This window comes from Perca flavescens, chromosome 11, assembly GCF_004354835.1.
Source record: "Perca flavescens isolate YP-PL-M2 chromosome 11, PFLA_1.0, whole genome shotgun sequence".
Lineage (NCBI taxonomy): Eukaryota > Metazoa > Chordata > Actinopteri > Perciformes > Percidae > Perca > Perca flavescens.
Window position 1 is genome coordinate 6,530,652 of NC_041341.1, and position 25,446 is coordinate 6,556,097.

At 43.5% G+C, this 25,446-nt stretch overlaps 1 protein-coding gene across 1 annotated transcript in view; it reads right to left on the bottom strand.

Moving 5' to 3' along the window:
- pde1a (phosphodiesterase 1A, calmodulin-dependent) overlaps window positions 1-25,446 on the bottom strand; it is a 42,296-nt gene that overhangs the window by 6,615 nt on the left and 10,235 nt on the right. The window contains exons 2-13 of the mRNA XM_028591701.1: window positions 23,830-23,856; window positions 16,700-16,813; window positions 16,416-16,598; window positions 13,234-13,300; window positions 8,837-8,953; window positions 6,496-6,636; window positions 6,205-6,305; window positions 4,647-4,772; window positions 3,460-3,561; window positions 2,688-2,808; window positions 1,701-1,782; window positions 456-576 (exon numbers count right to left, since the gene is read on the bottom strand). Coding sequence (XP_028447502.1) covers window positions 456-576; window positions 1,701-1,782; window positions 2,688-2,808; window positions 3,460-3,561; window positions 4,647-4,772; window positions 6,205-6,305; window positions 6,496-6,636; window positions 8,837-8,953; window positions 13,234-13,300; window positions 16,416-16,598; window positions 16,700-16,813; window positions 23,830-23,856 — 1,302 coding nt within the window. The remainder of the gene's footprint in view (window positions 1-455; window positions 577-1,700; window positions 1,783-2,687; window positions 2,809-3,459; window positions 3,562-4,646; window positions 4,773-6,204; window positions 6,306-6,495; window positions 6,637-8,836; window positions 8,954-13,233; window positions 13,301-16,415; window positions 16,599-16,699; window positions 16,814-23,829; window positions 23,857-25,446) is intronic.

A 25,446-nucleotide genomic window follows, 5' to 3' on the forward strand; every position in this document is an offset into this window, starting at 1 on the left:
CCGTGATAAGCCCTATTTCAACAAACGGTGGCATATCCCTTTAAGATTATTTTTTGGGCTTTTCCGCCTTTAATGTTGATTAAAGACAGACAGCTAGGTGAGAAAGGACAGAGAGAGAGAGGGAAGACATGCAGGGAATCGTCACAGTTCGGACTCGAACCTTGGACCACTGCGTCGAGGCATAAACCTCCAGGTATATGTGCGCCTGCTCTACCCACTGAGCCAACCCGGCCACACGATTATATTGTTAATCCCAATTATTTCCTGAGACTGATACTATATCTATACTATCTATAAACCAGGGGGGCTTGAACCAAAAGAGCCTCACAGACCTGTGATGGACCCAATCACAATGTGTTGGAGAAAGTATTTGGTCTGGAATTGGAACTGTGATTACTTTTGTGTTGTTGTAGTAGTAGTAGTAGTAGTAGTAGTAGTAGTAGTAGTAGTAGTACCTGGACTTCCTGTTTCCAGACTCTCTGGCCTTCCTGTCCTCTTCTATCAGCGGACCAATCAGTTTCTCCGTTGTGTCGATCAGAACGCTGAAAGTTGGCTCCACGATGAAGTCGATGAAACCTGCGACCAGCGAGCGAGACGGGATGGAGGGACGAGGGGCAGAGGCAAGGTAGGAGGATGGGGGAGTAGAAAAGACAGCACAAATGATAAACTCTTCTTTTTATAATTTCATAATCAGACCCATTCCTGAGAGATCACTGTTGACCCCAAGTTAATTTACAACGATATGGTTTGGTCATGGTTTCTGTTCTCGGCTAGTCTCGCGCTGCCTGACCTTCCTCCACAGCGCTGCGGAGGAAGGTCTGGCTAGTCCACACAGCATTCTGGCACGGGAGAAAAACGTGCTCTGGTTTATTGGCATTTCTTTAAACCAATCACAATCGTCTTGGAGTTACGGTGCCGCTGCAAAACAGCCTCGGGAAAGAACTAGTTTTGGTGGAACATGTGTACGTTCAAAAGTAGTTTTAGTTGTGCAACGGAAAACTCCGATTGGACAGATAGTCTAGCTAGCTGTCTGGATTTACCCTGCAGAGATCTGAGGAGCAGTTAACCATAGTCCTCACAAATCCACCGGAGGTTAGAACGCCAACACAAAGGAAGAGGACGGGGACGCACATCCGGCGGATTTTCCGGCAGCACCAGAGCAAACCTGGAAGTAAAACGTCTTCGATATAGACTAGTTCCCAGTTAGGTCCCCCTCGCTGATAGGTTGGGTATTTGTGCATGCAGGTGTTCAAATGTATCTCATCTATTCTAAGGTGCTTCTATGGACGGGTCAGTTTTAAGGTGACATTGTCTCACAGAAATACCTAGCTTAGAATGTGTGAATCCATTATGACTTTGGGTACAACCTTCACACAGAGGAATTGGAGCCGGGAATGTGAGACTCTATTAGAAGAATTTTCCATAAAAGGAGTAGAGTGAGGACAAAAAGGGTTTCAAAAGGATACATTTTGATGTTCATGTTAGTCACCCTTGCGCAGACACTTCTGTATGCTCACGGTTGTCTTGTTGTCATGAGAGTTTGTTCACTGTTTGAATAAAGCTGCATTTCATTTGAACTCATCGGGGAGGTCGTCATCTTTGAAGTCTCCAAACAGCATTTCTGAGTTATCAACCGATAACACTCACCTGCCTGCGGGTTTAGTAATGGCTTGGTCGCGTTGGTTGAAAGTTGTTCTTACCTATCTGTGATTGGGCGATCATGGTGGCTTTGCGGTCACAGAGAGGAGAGAAAGGGAGGCCCAGTTCCACCTCCTTATCTCCCTGGAAGAGACACAGTCACCAAGGCAACATGAACATCAGCCTCAGATCCACTGGGTGCATGGTATTTACAGACATGTTTTGCCACCATGAGCACGATAAACACAGAAAATCTGACGATGCAACAAATATCTCTAATCCTTCCAAGTACTCCTGTAAGAGATGTACACGCTCCACTGATAGGACAGCCAACATAACTATATTATGGACACATAAGATCTCGTTTAATAATCACATTTGAGAAACTGGAACCAATATTTGGTATTTTTGCTTAAATGACTGAAACGATCAATATAGTTGCACAATTGTCAACTTATCATTTCAGCTGTATTTGTGTAAACTGTTGGGTAGTGTTATGTATAAAAAAAACACATATTTTATAAGTTTGTATAGTAAGCATATGTTTAATATGCAGAAATCGTATTGTAATAATCGTAAGTTAAAGGGATGTAACGATGCATGGTGAATTACATAAAAGTCGATATAAAAAAAAATGAATTGTGATGCAATTTCTAAACATCCTAGGGTGTAATCTACTTTCATTTCACTTGTTTGACTTCAGACGTCACTGCGTCTTCTTAGGTTATTTATTCAAAGAGATTTTTGTATTTATTTAGTTATTTTGATGTGGTTTTGATGGGTGGATTATTTAAGATAAAATACAATTTCGGTGTCACTTTTGATAAGAGGACACATCTGTTTGATTGTTTTGCACAGTTTATAGAAATAAAGGACATTTTTTTAGTCATTTGTCTGAGAAAATCGTGTATTGTTACAGTACATCCCTAATTATTAAGTAACTAAAGCGGTCAGATTAATGTAGTGAAGTAGAAGTATAAAGTAGCCTCAGGTAAAGTACAAGAACCTAAAATGTGTCCATCAGTGCTTGAGTAAATGTGCCTGTGTACCTGTTGGAAGAACTCCTCCATGAGGCTGTGAGTCCAGCGGTAGTGCAGGGGCCAGGCTTTGGCCGGATGACTGATGTCTGCAGCGTGAAGCAACAGAGACAAAACCTTCACTTTGTCCAGACTGCAGAGAGAGAGAGACAAAGACAGACAGAGAGACAGAGAAAGACAAAGACACAGAGAGAGAGAGAGAGAGAGCCAGAGATAGAGAGAGAAAGACAGAGACAGAGACAAAGACAGAAAGAGAGAGAAAGAGAGAGAGAGAGACAGAGACAGAGAGAGAGAATCAGAGAGAGAGACAGAGAGAGAGAGAATCAGAGAGAGAGAGACATTGATAGAGAATTAACACAGTTCAGTTCAAAAGTCATTCAGTAATAAACTGTTACTGAAATCAACCAATCAACATATTTACATATTTTACATATTTATGTAACCGAGGCCTTATTATGCTGCCCAGACTCAGGTTTGACTATATAGAAATGGGGGCCTGAGATGCCCAAAAAAATTATCTTAAAAAAAAAAAGCTATAAGACAGATTCCATAGGGCCGTACATGAAGTCAGTGCTAAAAGCTAACTGGAAATAAAAAAGAAAATATATATATGACTATACGTTTAAGATTCCAACCAAGCCGCCCCACTGTAACTTCATTCAAGTTCAAACAACTTCATAAAAATACATTTAAAAAACACATGATACATGATACTCAGCACTACTGGCTGAGACCAAACTGCAGATGTGTGTTGGCTGCAGATGAGAGGTCAGAGGTCACCGACCTGAGAGTCTGCGTCAGGGCGTTCCTCATGGTCTTGATCTGCTGGAAGTGACAGGACATGTCCGTGGACATCACCATCTCTATCACCAGAGCCCTCAGCTCCCTGCCACCAAGCCATACGCACAATACAGGATCAGTGACCAATACAACATACAGTACAACTCTTACAGACTGAGACAGTATCGCTACACATAAAACACGGTTCTACTGTATACGTACTGGGAACTATATTCTCAGAAGGCGAAGCACTGCTACTCTCTGCTACTTGGGCGGAGGGATTTGCTCGCAGCAGCTGAGAAGCAGAGAGTAACAACGGTGTTTTTAAGGTGCTGTGCTAATCACTCCGCCCAAGTAGCAAAGAGTAGCAGTGCTTCGCCTTCTGAGAATATAGTTCCCAGTATGTATACAGTTAGAAGATTGCTGTGTGTCATGTGATCTTTTGTACACGCTGTGACTATAAAAATCACAACGTGGAAATAGGAACATGTTGTTGTTATTTTGTCACTTATTGGGAGCAGTAGGCTAGATGGAGTCGGTTACCTCCAGGATCTGTGCTAAGCTAGGCTAGATGGAGCCGGTTACCTCCAGGATCTGTGCTTAGCTAGGCTAGATGGAGCCGGTTACCTCCAGGATCTGTGCTAAGCTAGGCTACATGGAGCCGGTTACCTCCAGGATCTGTGCTAAGCTAGGCTAACGCTGGGGGCGTCAGACAGAGTTAGGACATGCACAGAGATGAGAAGGGTATGTATGGACTTATTTAACTCTGGGGGGTACGGGGAATAAGACAAAGTCCCAATAAGTCGGCGTGTTCCTTTAACGACTACTCAAAGCCCTTCTACATAGTACAGGAACCACTCACACATTCATACACTGTGGCCGAGGCCGCCATACAAGGTGTCGCCTGCTCATCAGATGAACATTCACACACACTCGCACAACGATGTCGCAGCATCGGTAGCATCTCGGGGTTCAGTGTGTTTTGTCCAAGGACACTTCAAAAAAGATTTACACAAAGACACTAACGAAAACTGGAGAGACTTCAGCGAGATTCAGGAACTTCTGTCCGTAAGAGCCGACTCTGAAATCATTGGGCAAATTCAAGGAACGGCGTGAGACTGGTGTGTAAGTGTGTGTGTGTGTGTGTGTGTGTGTGTGTGTGTGTGTGTGTGTGTGTGTGTGTGTGTGTACCTCCAGTCGTCCTTGTTCAGGTTGACAAAGATGTTCATATCGTCCTCAGCCATCAGCCGGTAGGCGGCGCTGACGTGATGGTTCTCCAGCACCGAACGGTCGTTGTACAGAATGGTCACCTCCGACCTGACAGACACACACACACACACACACACACACACACACACACACACACACACACACACACACACACACACACACACACGATATAAAAGAGACTTCAGATACAGTATTAGGGGACCACTAAGGTCTATATAAAAGAGACTTCAGATACAGTATTAGGGGACCACTAAGGTCTATATAAAAGAGAGTTCAGATACAGTATTAGGGGACCAATAAGGCCTATATAAAAGAGACTTCAGATACAGTATTAGGGGACCACTAAGGTCTATATAAAAGAGACTTCAGATACAGTATTAGGGGACCACTAAGGTCTATATAAACAGTATTAGACCACTTCAGATTCAGATACAGTATTAGGGGACCACTAAGGTCTATATAAAAGAGACTTCAGATACAGTATTAGGGGACCATTAAGGTCTATATAAAAGAGACTTCAGATACAGTATTAGGGGACCACTAAGGCCTATATAAAAGCATCCAAAGAGCACCATGTCATGGGACCTTTAATAAATCATTTAATTTTGACCCTGTGGCCTTAGCAATACACAAGCCATTCTTTAATGTCGCCTTGTCCTCCTTTTTATTTTATTTAGATCAACTTTTAATTATTTTATATTTTTGAACATACAGAACAGACAAATACAATTGAACAAGGTGCTCCTTTTTATTTATAGAGATAGAAAGAAGAGATGTGTCACCTTTTTCAGCCCTTCTGAGTTTGCAGGTATGATTTTAATATGACATTATAGTCATTATGACCTTTAGAAAAATGTTTTTTTTGTGGAGGTCTGTGTGGGCTAAGCTTTTGTCCTTAATGGCATTTTTTCCCCTTAATTACTTTTACTTTTATACTTTAAGTAGTTTTGAAAGCAGTACTTTTAAACTTTTACTTGAGTGAAAAGCTTGAGTTGATACTTCAACTTCTACTGAAGTCTTTTCAAACCCTAGTATCTGTACTTCTACTTGAGTAATGAATGGGAATACTTTTGACACCTCTGGCTGGAGGGAATTCATATAAAAGCATACATCAGGCCTGAGTCTGTGGCACTCTGATAATAATAATAATAATAATAATAATAATAATAATAATAATAATAATAATAATAATAATTAGACTTTGATCAGTTCCTTATCGTCGCTGTGGGGTGAAAACCTTGCAAGTCCAAATTCGTTGTTATTGAAGAGATGAAAAAAGGCTCAATGAAAACATTTTTTCGAGCTATTTTTGCCAAACAAAGTCAGACGAAATCGCCTCATCATTGTTTAAATATTTGCAAAACCCTCAGATCACAGACAGTAATGGTGACCAATGGCATTGATTAATGAGAAGAAGAAAAAAAAAAAAAAAAAAAGATGAATTATGGAGATACGAGGTTTCTGCCCGACAGCGACGTTACGATATGGAGTAACCTGAGTCGATTAGCGTGCACGTTACCTGGTGTGGATGTGGAAGTTGTTCGTGGTTCCTGTGTGCTCAAAGTCGTGAATGGCTGCAGCAAAAACCATGGCGAGAATCTCCAGCTCGCTGAGCCAGTGCTACACACACACACACACACACACACACACACACACACACACACACACACACAGTTAGCCAAGTATCTGTCACATTGTGGAAGTATTTCCACATTTTGACTGTCCAAAGAGACCGCTTACGACAAGGGGATGTAACTGTGTGCATGGGCGTGCGTGCGCGTGCATGTGTGTGTGTGTGTGTGTGTGTTACCATGAGTCCAGTGTGCAGCATCAGGAAGTGGGCGGTCTGAGTGACGTCGGCGGCGTGGATCAGGTTGTGGTAGGGGTTCCTGTGTTTGCTGTAGCCGTTCTCCAGGGCTTCAACAAACGGCACCAGAGCCTGCACCGGGATCTGAACACAGGAGGGACAGGTAGGACAGGTAGTACAGGTGGTACAGACACTATGAGTACTACACTGGGGAGCGTGACTATGTTCCAAAATTAGGCCCTATGTTCCCACATTTCCTTTTTCATAAATCTGTATCAGATTGTATCCCCCTTTCTCCCAAATTGGCGGCCAATTACACCCAACCTATTATCCAGTAGCAGTGGACTACAGATGGAATGTAACCCTAACCTAATTTTAAAAACAATCTTAGAAATGTGGGAACATAGGGCTGACTCCCTACACTGCGTCTGTGTGGATCCTCAGTCCTCCAGGACCAAAGACATCGCTGCTGTCATGACATGTTATCACCCCCCACCTCCTGCACCCTGAACTGAGAACTAAGTGAAACTGTGACTATTAATCAGACCAGTTCTTTTTAACTTCACGGAGTAAACATGCAAGATGGGGCTTTCAAACGAGATGGGGGCACGCACGGAGCCAGCGGCACAATACATTGCGCTTTATTATGTGTGTTCTTAGTGATCTAATTTCTTTAATTGTTGTAATTGTCTTTTTTAACTGTCTACTGTTTTTCACGTTTTTCTTTTTTCATGCCACCCAAACGTCATTATGTTGTTGTCTGACCCCTCAATATAATGACAATAAAGCTACTTTGACTTTGAGTCAAGCTTTGAGGATAGGGTGACCAGACGTCCCGGAAAATTCGGGACAGTCCCGAAATCCAAGCAGTTGTCCCGAATCCCGGCATAATTGTCCCGAAAATTAGAGCAATGTCTCAAGAGCAGACTCTCGAGTAGTTCTAGTCCGATTGAACATTAAAAACTGTTCATGGTGATTTTTAATTGAGTCGTCCTGCAGCTGCAGCTCCCGTCATTGAGTTCGTGAGTTTAATGATTTTTTATCTGTATTTTCGGGTTTACAAGACAACACAGTTGAGTTTCTGAATAAAAATAATTAATAATTCCAATCAATCCCCCCCCCCGAGTCTCGTCCCGAATTTGACCCATTCTCATGTGGTCACCCTATTTGAGGAGGTGGATGATGACATTGCTCGGTGGTACTAGTTGTGCGTTATGGAAATCTGTTACGAGATGTTACCTCGTACTGCAGTATAACAACAGCTTATCTTGGGGATATTTATCTTGTGATCCTGAGGGAACCGTACCATCCTAACCTCGCAGCGTTTTCTCCCTTTCTCGGGGAAATGAAGCTGCCTTCAAGTGCGCTCAGAAATGTCGAGATCTACAATAGATTTGACGGAAAACAGTATCCGTGAAATATAAGGTAACACTTTACTTGAAGGTATCGACATAATCGTGACATGACACTGTCATAACTATGACACGACACTGTCATGAACGTGTCATAAACGTTGTAAACAAGTCATAAATGTTTATGACTTCTGTCATTAAGCGTCATTCGGTTTTTGTCATGACAAGTTCACATTGTTTGGGTTGTCTTGATTATGACAACTTGACATTAATCAAAGTGACATTAGCAGAAGTTGTCTTGGTCCTGACAAGTTGACCTTAACCAGGATGACATTATATATATATAACTTGTCGTGACAAAAACCGAATGACCCTTAATGACAGAAGTCATAAACGTTTATGACTTGTTTATAACGTTCATGACAGTGTCATGTCATAGTTATGACACTATCGTGTCACCATTATGTCGATACCTTCAAGGAAAGTGTTACCAAATATAAAGTCTATTGGTGCTACATTGGGAGGGGGGGGGGTTAAAGAACACAACAGGGACGTAGAAAATAAATACAAATAAATATGTCATTTGTGGAGAAAAGGCATGCAGGAAATTAAGTGTTTAACACAAAATGTTCTGGCGGAGGACCCCACACACCCACGGGTTATAATGTGCCCTCTCCACCCCCCCAATGTTGAAACCAAACCTACGCCTTGGCCCTCTGTACAAGGCTCAAAGTCACGTTTTGTCGGTTAACTTTAACTGTGAAGATTGCTGAACTTAACTGTCCCGTGACCGGCCATCGGTCGCCTAATTTCATAGGATATCCTACGAACCCATGCACGAGAAGGGGCTGTGGACGTAGCTTCTTATTTGATTAAGTCACTGCATGTTTTGGCATCTTCAGGGTCATAAAAAAAAGATGAATTTGCCCCCCTGAACCTTCTCGTAAAGAGATCTGCCCACCCTGACGGTTAACATATGAAGCTGTGTGTACCCTGAACCTGTTGATGAGGTCATAGCGGGTCAGCAGGTCGTAGACCAGGAACTTGAGGGCGTGGTCTCCGGTGGCCTCGTGGAAGGAGAAAACATCAAACGACCAGTGATCCACTTTCTGGAAAAAACAAGCAGACAGATTCAGGAAATATAACATCTTGGACAGATACAGCATTCAGAGTGGACATGGAACAACAACATCTGGGACAGATACAGAGAAGGTAAAGCATTCAAGATGGACATGGAACAACATCTGGGACAGATACAGAGAAGGTAAAGCATCCAGGATGGACATGGAACAACATCTGGGACAGATACAGCATTCAGGATGGACATGGAACAACATCTGGGACAGATACAGCATTCAGGACGGACATGGAACAACATCTGGGACAGATACAGCATTCATGACAGACATGGAACAACATCTGGGACAGATACAGCATCCAGGATGGACATGGAACAACATCTGGGACAGATACAGCATTCAGGACAGACATGGAACAACATCTGGGACAGATACAGCATTCATGACAGACATGGAACAACATCTGGGACAGATACAGCATTCAGGATGGACATGGAACAACATCTGGGACAGATACAGCATTCCGGACGGACATGGAACAACATCTGGGACAGATACAGCATTCAGGACGGACATGGAACAACATCTGGGACAGATATAGCATTCAGGATGGACATGGAACAACATCTAGGACAGATACAGCATTCAGGACGGACATGGAACAACATCTGGGACAGATACAGCATTCAGGACGGACATGGAACAACATCTGGGACAGATACAGCATTCAGGACGGACATGGAACAACATCTGGGACAGATACAGCATTCAGGGTGGACATGGAACAACATCTGGGAAGATACAGCATTCAGGGTGGACATGGAACAACATCTGGGACAGATACAGCATTCAGGACTGACATGGAACAACATCTGGGAAGATACAGCATTCAGGATGGACATGGAACAACATCTGGGACAGATACAGCATTCAGGACTGACATGGAACAACATCTGGGACAGATACAGCATTCAGGATGGACATGGAACAACATCTGGGACAGATACAGCATTCAGGATGGACATGGAACAACATCTGGGACAGATACAGCATTCAGGATGGACATGGAACAACATCTGGGACAGATACAGCATTCAGGACGGACATGGAACAACATCTGGGACAGATACAGCATTCAGGATGGACATGGAACAACATCTGGGACAGATACAGCATTCAGGACGGACATGGAACAACATCTGGGACAGATACAGCAGTCAGGACGGACATGGAACAACATCTGGGACAGATACAGCATTCAGGATGGACATGGAACAACATCTGGGACAGATACAGCATTCAGGATGGACATGGAACAACATCTGCGACAGATACAGCATTCAGGGTGGACATGGAACAACATCTGGGACAGATACAGCATTCAGGATGGACATGGAACAACATCTGGGACAGATATAGCATTCAGGATGGACATGGAACAACATCTGGGACAGATACAGCATTCAGGATGGACATGGAACAACATCTGGGACAGATACAGCATTCAGGGTGGACATGGAACAACATCAGGGGCAGACACAGCTTTAAGGATGGACATGGAACAACATCTGGGACACATACAGCATTCAGGATGGACATGGAACAACATCTGGGACAGACAGAGCATTTAGGATGGACAGTTTAGGCCTCAGTGTAATGCAGTGTAATGTAATGGGAGGTTTCTGCCAGTAGAGGGCAGTGTGATTATAATGCTGATGCACACATTGGGAGGAGGTCAAACAGCATATCCAGTTAAATTGATGTATATAATTATTCATGAGGTCATAATTACATTTTAAGTATAAAATTATGATTTGTTGTCTTCCAAAAGTTCTATTCTTACTGTTTCCGCTTGTGTTTTATGTCATTATCGAAACATAAAACACAAACGGCTGCAGAATAATTTAATTTCAATTGTTTCTGAGTTTGTACAGGAAGCCCTGAGGGGGGAAACACATCATCCATCACACACACACACACACACGCACACACACACACACACACACACACACACACACACACACACACACACACACACACACACACACACACACACACACACACACACACACACACACACACACACACACACACACACACACACACACACACACACACACACACACACACACACCACCTCCTACTCTCTTTTACCTCCTCATTGCCTTCCATTGCTCCTACTTTCCTACTTTGCGTTTTCATTTTCCTCTCTTCTCCCCTCTTCTCCCCTCTTCTCCTCTCTTCTCCCCTCTTCTCCTCTCTTCTCCCCTCTTCTCCTCTCTTCTCCCCTCTTCTCCTCTCTTCTCCTCTCCATCTGTCCTCCTGTCGTCTCTCTCTCCTTCTATCCTTCCATTCCTCCTTCTTTTGGTCTCCAACATTACCTTTGATTTCGTCTCATTTTTGTCTCTCTTCTCTCCTTTTTTGTGCATTACCCCCTCCTAACCTTCCCAACCTTTATTCTTCCTTCTTACCTCCTCTTTTCATCCCATTGCTCCTGCCATCTCTATCTCCTTCTTTCCTTCTTCTTTTGGTCTCCCCCCATTCATCTTCCACCTCCTCCTTTGTGTCTACCTTGTTCTTCCCTACTTCCCACTTTCCTTCCATTCCTCCTCCTTTCTTTCCATTCCTCCTCCTTTCCTACTCCACCTCCACTTTTCTTCATTCTGTCCTCCTGTCATCTCCTTCTTTCCTTCGATTCCTCCACCTTTTCTCTTCTACCTCCTACTTTTTATCTCTTTTTTTACTGTCCTCTTATCTCCCCTTTTCTTGCCTTATCCCTCCCTCGTTATTCTTCCCTCCCTCCTTACCACCCCCTAACCTACTTTACTTCCCTACCTCTTCTTTTCCTTTCACTCCTTCTTTCCTCTTCCAACTCCTTTTCAATTCTACTTCCTCTTTCCCTTCCTCCTCCTTTTGGTCTCTGACTTTTCCTCTTCTACCTCCCCTTTTCTTCCCATTGATCCTTCTTTCCTCCACCTCTTCATTTCCCCATCTGCGCTCTCACTTCCTTCCCTCCATCCTGCTGTCATCTCTATCTCCTTCTTTCCTTCCTCCTCCTTTTTGTCTCTACCTGTCCTGCTTCTTTCACCTCTTTTCTTGCTCCTTACCTTCTCTACCTCTCCTTTTCCTTCCATAACTCCTACTTTCCTTCTTAACAACCTATGTTCCTTTATCTGTCACCGCCTATCGTGAATCTCATTCTTTCCCCCAATACTTCATAGCTTCCTTGCCTTCTTCCTCAATTGGTCTCCTACTTTCCTTCTCTTTCACCTCTTCCCTTCATCCTCTACCTACTCCGTTTCTTCTCTGCTTTATTTCCCTTTCCAGCTTTCTTTCCTCTTCTGATTCCTCATTTCTTTCCAAGATTTCTTTCCCTGCCTCCTCACATTTCCTTCAACTCCAACTTTCCTTGTTCCTTTACTACCTCTCCTTATCATCTCATCCCCCCCACTTTCCTTCCCTTCCATCATTTTCCTTCCCTACCTCCTCCTTTCCTTTTCCACCTCTTCATTATCCTCTCCACCTCTTCCTTTCATTCTCTTTTTCTCCTCTGCTTTATTTTCCCTTTCCAGCTTTCTCTCCTCTTCTGCCTTCTTATTTTTTCCTACATTTCATTATCTACCTCCTCACTTTCCTTCCATACATCATTACTCGCTACCACTTCCCTACCTTCTCTTCCCTTTCATTCCCACCTTTCATTTCCTATTTCTTACTTTCCTTGCCTACCTCCTCACACCTTTCTTAACTTCTTTTTTCACCAGACTTCTTTCCTTCTTCTTTCACCTTATATTTTTCTTGTCTGTCTCGTCCTTTCCTTTCCCCCCTACGTTCCTTCCCTTCCATCACTTTCCTTCCCTGCCTCCTCCTTTCCTATTCCACCCATTCATTATCTTCTCTACCTCTTCCTTTCATTCTCTACCCCCTCTTTATCTTCCCTGCTTTATTTTCCCTTTCCAGCTCTTTCTCTCCTCTTCTGCCGTTTAAAAAAAAAAATGTATTTATCTACCTCCTCACTTTCCTTCCATACATCATACACTTTCCTACCTTCTCTTCCCCTTTCATTCCCACCATTCATTTCCTATTTCTTACTTTCCTTGCCTACCTCCTCACGCCTTTCTTAACGTCTTCTTTCATTCTTCTTTCACCTTATATTTTTCGTGTCCTTTCCTTTCAAGTGTCTGGAGAAAAACAATCCTGCCAAACTGTCTGTCAGAGAAGAAACTAACTGAATAAATAAATGAATGAATGAATGAATAATAAAATGATGGGGCTTCCTGCAGATGGGACTGCAGTAATAAAACAGTTTATACCTTCAGAGCTGTCAACGCCGTGGGGGGGTAGGTCAGACCAGCCATGTTGGACGTCCGTCTGTACATCCTGGTATCACGCGCACACACACACACACACACACACACACACATGCACGTACAAAGACGCACACACACAGACACACACGTACGCTCACACATGCACACACACACACAGACGCGCACACACACACACACACACAGTCACAGACAGACACACACACACGCATGCACACAAACACGCACGCACACAAATGCACACACAGACACACACGCACGCATGCACGCACACAGACACACACACACGCACGCACACACACACAGACAGACACGCGTGCACACAGACGCACACACGCACGCACACAGACACACAGATGCACACACGCACACACGCATGCACACAGACACGCACGCATGCACGCACACACAGACACACACACATGCACGCACACACACAGACAGACACGCGTGCACACAGACGCACACGCGCACGCACACAGACACAGATGCACACACGCACACACGCATGCACACAGACGCACATACACACACACACACACACACGTACACACACAGATGCAAGCACGCACGCACACACACACACACACACACACACACACAGAAAGATAGAAATATATCAAATCTCACCCTTGGATACAGACAGTTTGAATGCAGATATAAACACTCTCCTCGCGCAGACCTCCAGCCGCCCTCCTCCACAGTTTGTTACCACGATGGATTGCCCGTCGTCAAGGTAACCGTGTTCCAAACACACACACACACACACACACACACACACACACAGCGAGCGCAGCAGATCTTTTTTGATTTCATGCGTCATTAAGCCGCAGCAGATGAGCCGATACTGGTCGTGTCACGGCGAGTCTAATGATATAGTTTCTCCATACGGTGTGCAGGCTCGCTAACATCATTACAGCTCATGTTCCAGCGCATAATCACATCCGCGGGGCTCGCCACGCCGGACGCTTCCTGATGGTTACTTGGAAGAAGTTGCTGATTGCTTCTCTATTTCCTTCTTCAGGTGCTCCAGACTGCCGCTGAAGACCAAAATAACTCTGTGTGAACATTTCAAAGTGTCCCTGTTTAGTTTGAGACGCTCTGACTGGACTACTTTGTTATTAATATAATCAGCGGTGGAATGTAACTAAGTACATTTACTCAAGCACTGTACTTACTGTACAACTCAACTGTTGAGTCTTTTTCTTTTCATGCCACTTTCAACTTCTACTCTGCTACATTTCAGAGAGAAATATTGGACTTTTTACTCCCCTACATTCATCTGTTCCAGCTTTAGTTACTAGTTACTTTAGTTACTCCACTACATTCATCTGTTCCAGCTTTAGTTACTAGTTACTTTAGTTACTCCACTACATGCATCTGTTCCAGCTTTAGTTACTAGTTACTTTAGTTACTCCACTACATTCATCTGTTCCAGCTTTAGTTACTAGTTACTTTAGTTACTCCACTACATTCATCTGTTCCAGCTTTAGTTACTAGTTACTTTAGTTACTCCACTACATGCATCTGTTCCAGCTTTAGTTACTAGTTACTTTAGTTACTCCACTACATGCATCTGTTCCAGCTTTAGTTACTAGTTACTTTAGTTACTCCGCTACATTCGTCTGTTCCAGCTTTAGTTACTAGTTACTTTAGTTACTCCGCTACATTCATCTGTTCCAGCTTTAGTTACTAGTTACTTTAGTTACTCCGCTACATTCATCTGTTCCAGCTTTAGTTACTAGTTACTTTAGTTACTCCGCTACATTCATCTGTTCCAGCTTTAGTTACTAGTTACTTTAGTTACTCCGCTACATTCATCTGTTCCAGCTTTAGTTACTAGTTACTTTAGTTACTCCACTACATTCATCTGTTCCAGCTTTAGTTACTAGTTACTTTAGTTACTCCACTACATTCATCTGTTCCAGCTTTAGTTACTAGTTACTTTACACATTAAGATTACTGCACACAGAACACATTTAGTTTATAAAATCTGATGTTTGATTCTAAAGTATGTGTGTGCGTGCGTGCGTGCGTGTATGTGTGTGTGCCAGTTAATGTTCCATTGTGCTGAAATGTACGGTGGCCCTGAAGCACAAAACACAATAAGATTTTAGAAAGAACAAAAACAGCAAAAAAAACATTTCACAAAATATGACTTTGCAGAAATCATACCTTTTTTTTGTTTTGTGTTTTCTGAAATGTTGCTTTGTTTTAGTTTTTTCCTTCAGGGCCACCGTAGAACGTGTTCCAAATCCGTACGGCAGCGAGTCCCGTGGGCTACGGTTGATCCTGGGCGTGGGGGCGGGCCATTCAACAGATTTGAGCGCCCACCAGGCAGAAGCATTAAGCGGCCGCCTGGGTGTCGAGGTGTTAGCTCAGCTCTGTGGAGCTTGGATGTGTGAGCTGCATGTTGTTCACACTGAACATGGCTGCTCCACACTCCTACTCCATGCATTAATTAAGCATTTTGGAAAATGATTCATGTAAAAATCATGTTGTGAAGCTGTAGGCCCCGATACACGTTGTTTTGCGCGAGTCGCACATTCCCTAAATCTCTACAAGGCACGTGGACTGCAATTCATCATGAAAATACTCAAGTGCCTTGATTGTGATTGTTTATTTTGATGTCCTGTTAAATTGTTGATTACTCATTTTATGTCTTTTTATAGAAAACGTATTTTTTATTGCATTTTGCACCGTGGGTCCGAGAGAAGCATTTGTATCAAAAGTGCAATAACCCCATCGCAGGGTTGTTAAAGGCAAAATACTGTATGTGTCAAACCATTCTGAATGAAGTATTGTGGTGCTACAGAGACATCTCAGCCTACAAATCCTATCCTACAGACGACAGAAAAAATCTTTGTTTGGTACAAATTCTTGCAAAAATCACTATAACTATATACACTATAATAAATTACAATAATGATACAAAAATGATCATTCCCTCCAATATTTTGAATCATATTGCAATAGCAATACTAGTCAAAATAATCGCAATTAAATACTTTCCTCATATCGTGCAGCCCTAATTGTGATTGGTTTAAAGAAATTCAAACAACCCAGAGCGGTTTTTTTTTCCTCCTCCTATCCCAGAATGCATCTGTGGTGTGGCCAGACCTTACTCCACAGCGCTGTGGAGCTAGAGCCGGCGATGCGAGACTAACCTTTCAACAAATATCCCTGCTTGCACCGCATGGACGATGCTCCTGAATCGCGGCTTCTCCTCAGGACGCCGCTTGGCCACGCCCATCTTCCTGGTGAAGGTGCAGGCCAGCCAGTCGCGTACTTCGCTGGGCACGGACTCCGCCTGCAAGTCGCTGAGCTCGTCCTCGGTGTCCAACAGACGCCTACAGGACAGAAAGAGACGCCCGTCAGGCACGGCAAGGGCGACAACCAGGGCATTTATTTTTGCTGCACACCCATTCGTCCATCTGTCTGTATGTCCTACTTGGTCTCGTCGGTGTAAACGCTGTCCAACATGGCAGCAGCGAGCTCCAGGTTCCTGCGGAGTTCCTGCAGGTCCACCACACCCCGGTCCATCTGCTCCAGGACCCCCTTCAGCCTGACAACACAAACGCACACACAAGGAGGACAGGTCAACTGACAGTAGAAGCAAACAACACAAATAAATACAGATTATAGTAGTGTCTCTGTGTGTGCTTATGTGTTGTTGATGTGTCCTATTGTGCGTCTATGCACTCTCCCCTGTGTCTACTGTGTATGAGACTTGTGTTGTGTATTTCTCATGCCATCAACCTGCCAGCATTCCTGATCTGGAATAGTGGTTGTGTCATTTTACTTGTGTATGCCTATTTCTTTCTTGTTTTTATGTGTATTTGTTGTATCTATTGTTTTAAGCCAGGGGGGTCAAACTCATTGTCACTGAGGGCCCCCACTGGAAAAAGAGAATCACACCAAGGGCCAGACATGTAGAGTTTATTGACGTGCTTTTGTTTAATTGAAAAAGTCAAATATCTTTGACTGTATTACTGCACGTCGCTTTTTTGACATTGCTTTGTAGTCATTTTTGTATGTTTTTTTTTTCAACTTCGTTATGGCTTTCTCAGATTTTTGTCACCTTTTTATTTAAATTGTCGCCTTTTTTTGACATTTTTGTCGCATTTTCCAACATTTTTTATGCTTTTCGTTGCATTTTTGTCGACTGAAGTTGAAGTTGAAGTTGAAATGTCTTTAATGTCCCCAAGGGGCAATTTGGTTCACAACATGTAGCAAACACATTAACACAAAAAAGCACATACAACCTAAAATAGTAAATAGATAAAAACATAAATACACATGTACTCTACACTTAAAAAGATGACAAGTATATGCTGTGAAATGGCAGGGATGACAGATGACCTAAAGCCCTACATAAGTCAGCAAAAATGTTCCTTAGCCGTGGGTCACGTTTCCTTCGTGTCCTGCGTGTCACGTTTCCTAAACTCAACCGTCGCTTTCTTCTTTTCCTAAACCCAACCCTGTTCTTCTTTTCCTAAACCCAAGCCTGTTCTTCTTTTCCTAAACCCAACCCCGTTCTTCTTTTCCTAAACCCAACCCCGTTCTTCTTTTCCTAAACCCAACCCCGTTCTTCTTTTCCTAAACCCAACCCCGTTCTTCTTTTCCTAAACCCAATCCTGTTCTTCTTTTCCTAAACCCAACCCTGTTCTTCTTTTCCTAACCAACCCTATTCTTCTTTTCCTAAACCCAACCCTGTTCTTCTTTTCCTAAACCCAACCCGTTCTTCTTTTCCTAAACCCAACCCTGTTCTTCTTTTCCTAAACCCAACCCTGTTCTTCTTTTCCTAAACCCAACCCCGTTCTTCTTTTCCTAAACCTAACCCTGTTCTTCTTTTCCTAACCAACCCTATTCTTCTTTTCCTAAACCCAACCCCGTTCTTCTTTTCCTAAACCCAACCCTATTCTTCTTTTCCTAAACCCAACCCTATTCTTCTTTTCCTAAACCCAACCCCGTTCTTCTTTTCCTAAACCCAACCCTATTCTTCTTTTCCTAAACCCAACCCTATTCTTCTTTTCCTAAACCCAACCCTGTTCTTCTTTTCTTAAACCCAACCCCGTTCTTCTTTTCCCTAAACCCAACCCCGTTCTTATTTTCCTAAACCCAACCCCGTTCTTATTTTCCTAAACCCAACCCTGTTCTTCTTTTCCTAAACCCAACCCTGTTCTTCTTTTCCTAAACCCAACCCTGTTCTTCTTTTCCCTAAACCCAACCCCGTTCTTCTTTTCCCTAAACCCAACCCCGTTCTTCTTTTCCTAAACCCAACCCTGTTCTTCTTTTCCTAAACCCAACCCCGTTCTTCTTTTCCTAAACCCAACCCTGTTCTTCTTTTCCTAAACCCAACCCCGTTCTTCTTTTCCTAAACCCAACCCCGTTCTTCTTTTCCTAAACCCAACCCTGTTCTTCTTTTCCTAAACCCAACCCCGTTCTTCTTTTCCTAAACCCAACCCCGTTCTTCTTTTCCTAAACCCAACCCTATTCATCTTTTCCCCCCGTCCGCTGTATATGGCGCTCAAGATAATGTATACAGCGTAGACATACACGCGGATAGCTCAAAATGCGTACAGATAACACGCCAAAGTGGGCGTGTATGTTTACGCAAAGTCATGATGTCATGTTGACAGGACGGTCAGCGGGAGTATCAAACTTTAAATAAAAAGGTCACCTCCACACCTGCCCTGGCCTCTCTCCTGGAAAGATTAAATAAATGCCCCGGTGTCACAATATAAAACGTGTACAACATTGTTAGGGTTAGGGTTAAGGTTAGGGTTAGTTACTAGCGATATGCACGAATGGTTCATGAGAACATCTTGAATGTAAGCCTGCCCAGGGACCACTGATGAAATGTAGCTATTGAGAAATCTGTGGCAGTCAGTGACTGTCCTTTGTCCCTGTTAATTACACAAATAAATGAAATAAATATTGGAACAGAGGCTAGACCGTTCCTCTTTTTGGGGAGCAGCTTCTCTCCAGCACCACATGATGACATAACGTTATTATTATTTCCTCAAAGGTCAGCACTCACACGACGGCTTGTTATTGGTCAGCTAAGAGTGCATTATCTGCAGATAAAATAGCAGTCATCAGTCACTTTTTATTAAAGGAGATTAGTTATTTAATTCATGCTGTTTTCAGTCTCAACAAGCTCCTCATTTCCCGAAAGTGGATCAGCGGGAAATATTTCTGTTATCTTCATCTTAACTTCACAGCCGTCATGTCATGCTGAGCTGTCTGCGCTCACTCTTGCCAGATTTCAGTCAGACAATCACAGCCCTGAACTCGCCCACCCAAAACTATTTTTTACCTGCCCACTTAAATGGAAAGTAACACTAATGTCTGAGCTGCTGTTTGGGGCTCAGAGTGCTGAGAGCTCAGCGAACAAAAGAAATTATGCAGACACTATTTCTGGAAACTCAAAGGCTTTCTTTATGTTTGAGCTCCTTTAGCTGAAATTTGACAGGACACACAAATCTGCGAGTGCAACAGCGAGCTATGGCATGTGGAACTGAGGGGCGCGTCTAGAAGGGGATACAGTTGAGGATGACAGTTAATTAGGCACCAAAACAACTAGTTAAAGGTGCCCTGCCATACGTATTTCATTACTTTGCGGTAATGTCTGAAGTTCTACCATGGACTCTGTAACATTTTTTGCGGAAAAAATTCCTTGGTTACCTTGTTTCAAGCCATTCTAGCGTGGCATAGAAAGCCCACAGGAAGACTTGATGTGTGCCAGTTCTCATTAATATTCAACAAGCTAAGCTGTTTGAATCTGATTGGCTAACAGCTAGCCAATGAGAGCCTGGCTGTCAGAATCCTTATCCCAGCACAACCGGTCGAGCTCATGAATAGTAATGAGCTCAGGCAACATGATGTCAGACTGAACAGCTTTTGTAATTGGTCTAATTTCTCCGCTTATTTATTTTAAGTGGCTAGAGCTGACAGAGGAGGTAGCAGTTCATTTTCACATTCACCACATAACACACACACATATGGACCTGACAGATTTCAAAAAATGCAAGTAAAAACAGTTTTGTATGGCAGGGCACCTTTAAATTTAGGAAAAAGATCGTGATTTGGATTAAATCACTTAATGGTCCCACAGCCCAATGGTCCCACAGCCCTGTGTTCCCACAGCCCTATGTTCCCACAGCCCTGTGTTCCCACAGCCCTATGTTCCCACAGCCCTGTGTTCCCACAGCCCTATGTTCCCACAGCCCTATGTTCCCACAGCCCAATGGTCCCACAGCCCTATGGTCCCACAGCCCTGTGTTCCCACAGCCCTGTGTTCCCACAGCCCTATGTTCCCACAGCCCTATGGTCCCACAGCCCTATGTTCCCACAGCCCAATGGTCCCACAGCCCTATGGTCCCACATTTCTATGACATTTTCAAAATTAGCCCTATCCTCCTACAACATTTTTTTAGGGTTAGGGTGAAAAAAATCTTAGAAATATGGGAACATAGGGCTGTGGGAACATAGGCACGCTCCCCTGAGCTCCTTACCACCATCTCTCTATGTCTGATCCCAGACACCCTACAGAGAAAACTTATTTTGTCCGCTTGTATCTGCAATCTCGTGCTATGAACCAATCAGAATGTTTGATTTGAGCTACCCGTTTTATAATTTGCAGAATGTTGTTTAAAAAATGCAATTCTATCGTATCGTGACATAAGTATCGTGATAATATCGTATCGCGAGGCCTCTGGTGATTCCAACGCCTCCTGACTAAGTTCTCCGCAAAACATTCTAACTCCCAGCGCGTCCAACAGCGACGATTGGTCAGGCGCCTTTGGCGTTCGTTATTGACGCAAAAAGTCTCCTTTGGCGTCACATTTAGACGCGCCTGGTCGGGACCTTTTGGCGTCACTATTTGACGCTCTCGGTATTCGCATCCAGTCCTTTGTCGTCATATTTAGACACGCTTGGTCGGGACTCTTGACGTCGCTTTTTCACGCTCTGGGTCGGGATGTACGCTTGACTGACATGTGGCACAAGAACGGGACAGTTAAGGTTAGGGAAAGATGGTGGGTGGGGTTACAAAAGGCTGGATGGGAGAGTCTGATGCTGCTTCTCCTTTGAGTCGATCTTATATTTCTTTGTGTTTCTTTGGGTCTCTTTCTTTAATCTAGAAACCTACATTCTACAAAGTTATATTATCTGATATCTACTTTGTAGCTTTTTTTCTGCGTTTTCTTAACAGATTGTACGGCTTAAATCTTTATTTGTTTTATTGTTTATCTTTATTTCTTTGCTTTGCTTCAGTTTTTACCCTGATTGTAATCTCCTGTAGCACTTTGGGATTGATTTGTCAATGAAAAGTGCTCTACAAATAACATTTATTGTTATTATGTACGTTTCAGTTACACGCGTTACAAGAATGGGACATGAACCCTGGTCTCCTGGGTAAAAGTCCTGTGTTGTTTGATCCATCCATCCCCCCCCCCAAACCAACCTCCTTAGGCAGATTTTCAGTCGTTCATACTCGCTACCTGTCACTATTTACTTTTATTTTTATTAATCTTTTGGGCAAAGACACAAACCCCGGTCAGTCACAAACCCGGTCGGTCGGTCGGTGTACTTGGCGGCCAACGGATTTTCAACTTGAATTTAAAAAAACAAAAATTAGCTGTTTTCCGACAAATAACGGAAGTCGTTTTCCAATTTTTTTGTTCTCCTTTTTCTAAATGGTAGTCGAAAAACAGCTTGTTTCCCAATTTTCGTTGTATAATTTCAAGATGGAAATCAGTTTCCCGTACACCGACCCCGCTCTAATGGGTGAAAGTCCTGTGTTACTTGCCTCATTTAAAAAGGATTTCGGTCTTTCACACCACTCCCTACCGTTGTCACTTTTAACACTACATCATCTTACAGCGGCGCGGCCGGTATCTGGCGCTGAGAGACGGTGACCTAAGCGCCAGTATTTGACGAGTTAAGGAGTGAGAACGGGTTGTTCTCTGCTGAATTCCCTCCGCTCTGTCCTCCGTTGTTATGTGCAGATTTCATCAGCTCAAAAAGGAGCATTAGCAGTCTGCGGAAATCCTCCCTGCAGACTCCGTGCACCTGCTAACTGACAGGAGGGAGCACGATCTTCACGCTTTGGCTCCCACACAGCTGCTGTCCTGTTCACAGCACACAACCAGAACGTGAAAATCTGTTTTCCTCCAGAAGGAACGCCTGACGCCCAGGCCGCCTGTCAATCAGCCGGCTCCCGTGGTAAACGCGGCGCCTCACAGAGCCGACTGTCGTATCCATCACTTTATACTGGCAGCGTCGTTTGTCAGCCAGAAAAAATAAAATAAAACGATCATTTCAGTTGGAAACAGGGGCGTAGCACAAAATCCTGGGCCCTGTAGAAAGGCATTTTCTATGGGCCCCTCACCGCATCCACAGCTATTCATTCAGTTTAACATTTCTATTACGTTTTTATTTTAGCTCTGACTTCTCAATTTCATTTTAGTTGAGTTTTAGTTATTTTTCAGTGTGCACTACGTCATCTTATATATATATATATATACATATATATATGTTATCCCAACATAGGGTCCTGGTGTAGAGACTGACGCGTGTTCCCCTGCTCAGGATAGAGACAGGGTTAGGGTTTAAATGTTTACAACGGAGGAGACTGAAGACATGGGACACATAAGGTCTCCGCCACGGCCGAAGGCATCGTGCCGTCGTCATGGCGATGAAAACACCTTCCTGTAAGCGGGATGAGATCTGTTTCAGTTGCCATGGTTACGGCTGGAGTCAGACGGGGAGACGGAGCGAGGGAGAAATAAAAGTTCACAAATGCAGGCATTTATTTTATTATTTTTTTTTTTTAAATCAGCAAAACCCCTTGGCTTCACTTGTTTTTATTATCCTGAGTAGCAGCTGTAGTAATATTGGTGTAAATATGTCAGATTCCATTCTCTAAAAACTCCTGTTATCATATCATTCATAATTTAAAACATGCATGGAGTCAGAAGAGATGCAAAGTTTGAAAAGATTGTGCAACAGGTTGACCAATGATCTTAGCACAAACTTATGCACAACAATTCGTATGGTTTGGGTTAAAACGCCAGTCCCTTTAAGTAGTACTCCCAGCACACAAAAACACCCGTTTCCTGAGTGAAAGTCTTGTGTGTTTCCTCCTTAAAGGTCCCATGGCATGAACATTTGACTTTATGAGGTTTTTTTAACATTAATATGAGTTCCCCCAGCCTGTCTATGGCCCCCCAGTGGCTAGAAATGGTGATAGGTGTAAACCGAGCCCTGGGTATCCTGCTCTGCCTTTGAGAAAATGAAAGCTCAGATGGACCAATCAGGAATCTTCTCCTTATAAGGTCATAAGGAGCAAGGTTACCTCCCCTTTCTCTGATTTGCCCGCCCAAAGAATTTGGCCCACCCATGAGAAAATGAGCTACGACAGCAAGCTGGTCAAGGCTACACCCCCACCCTCCACCTTATAAAATAGCTTTAGACAGCCTCTTCAGTGTGTGTGTGTGTGTGTGTGTGTGTGTGTGTGTGTGTGTGTGTGTGTGTGTGTGTGTGTGTGTGTGTGTGTGTGTGTGTGTGTCTTACCTCTGTGATGTACTTTTGTATTTCTGCCTGTAAACAAAGACAGAAACAGAACAGTCACTCAAATGAACCGGAACCAAACAGTCCTCATCATAAATGGACTGTGTTTAAGTGTGTGTGTGTGTGTGTGTGTGTGTGTGTGTGTGTGTGTGTGTGTGTGTGTGTGTGTGTGTGTGTGTGTGTGTGTGTTCAGGCGGCCACAGTCGGGTGGTGATGCACACACACTGGCCCAAAATAACCTTTTTTTCCCCCCAAACGCAATCGATATACGGAACGATGGCCATCTGAGCATCTCCAATAGCATGAAACGACTCTTTCTATCACCTTCTATCATCATCCATTCGATCCAATTAAAATTGTGGAAGAGTCATGCCATTAAGTCAGCCGGAGAAGACTTTAATGTTCCCCCTCGCGGCGCAAAAGTGTCCGCTTCTATTAACCCTAATGTTCCGTTTGAGGAGTCGTAACAATGCTCAAAGGTCATTTCTGTTTCATTTCCTCTCGTCACCTTCGTTATGGGTGGCAGAAGCTCAGTCTGTAAGGAGTTGGGTTGGGAACCGGAGGGTCGCTGGTTCAAGTCCCCATCGGACCAAAGTATGGTGGTGGACTGGTAACTGGCACTGCCAAGGTGCCCTTGAGCAAGGCACTGAACCCCCAACTGCTCAGAGCGCCTTTCCATGGGCAGCTCCCTCACTCTGACATCTCTCTATTAGTACAGGTACTGAGCATGTGTGTGTAATTCAGACCTGTGTGTAATAACAACAGAGTGAAGGAGGTGGATGGGTCAAACACCACAGGACTTTTACCCAGGAGACCGGGATTCATGTCAATTTAATTAAAATTAAATTATCATGTATCCCAGTTTGTGGCACAGTGAAGCACTTTAATACTTTGAAGAATATTAAAGGCAAAGGTTGTTTGCAGTTGTTATTTTTGCACGTACAGCAACGCATATTCTCATGTATTATATCGTACGAAAACTTGTGCACAACAATTCGTATGATATCTTAGGGCAACCGCCAGCGGATCACGTTAAATTTAGCCAAGAAAAAGTGATTGTGAGCCGGGCACAGAGCACCGTGAAGTGACGGTTGATTCAGCAGCCGACAGTTGAGTTGAGCCGACAAAAAGTAGCGTTAGGTTTAGCGGTCTGTAAGCTAAAGCCGAGCTTTAAGCCCCTGAGATGCTGATGATGTTGAATAAGTAACTTTTTACCTTCTTTGATCAATTAAAGTCCAAGTCGTATTTGCAGTTAAAACCAGTAGTTCCATTTATTTCCATTACATCTTTCTAGTTTCTGCAAACAAACAGTGACTGTAACGTGTATGTGTGGGTGCATTTGTGGCTGTAGTGGTCAAAATCTGAAAGAAACCCGAGTAACCAAAGATTGGTTCCTATTTATGCCCTGTGCGCTAATTGGCTTTTACAGGGTCTGAACGGTTAAGTTTAGCCGACAAAAAAGTGACTGTCATGCAGATTAGGGTTAGGGGTCGTTTTGGTGACTAAACTTAACTGGTTAACACTTTACTTGAAGGTATCGACATAAGCATTACATGACACTGTCATAACTATAACTATGACATGACACTGTCATGAATGTGTCATAAATGTTTATGACTT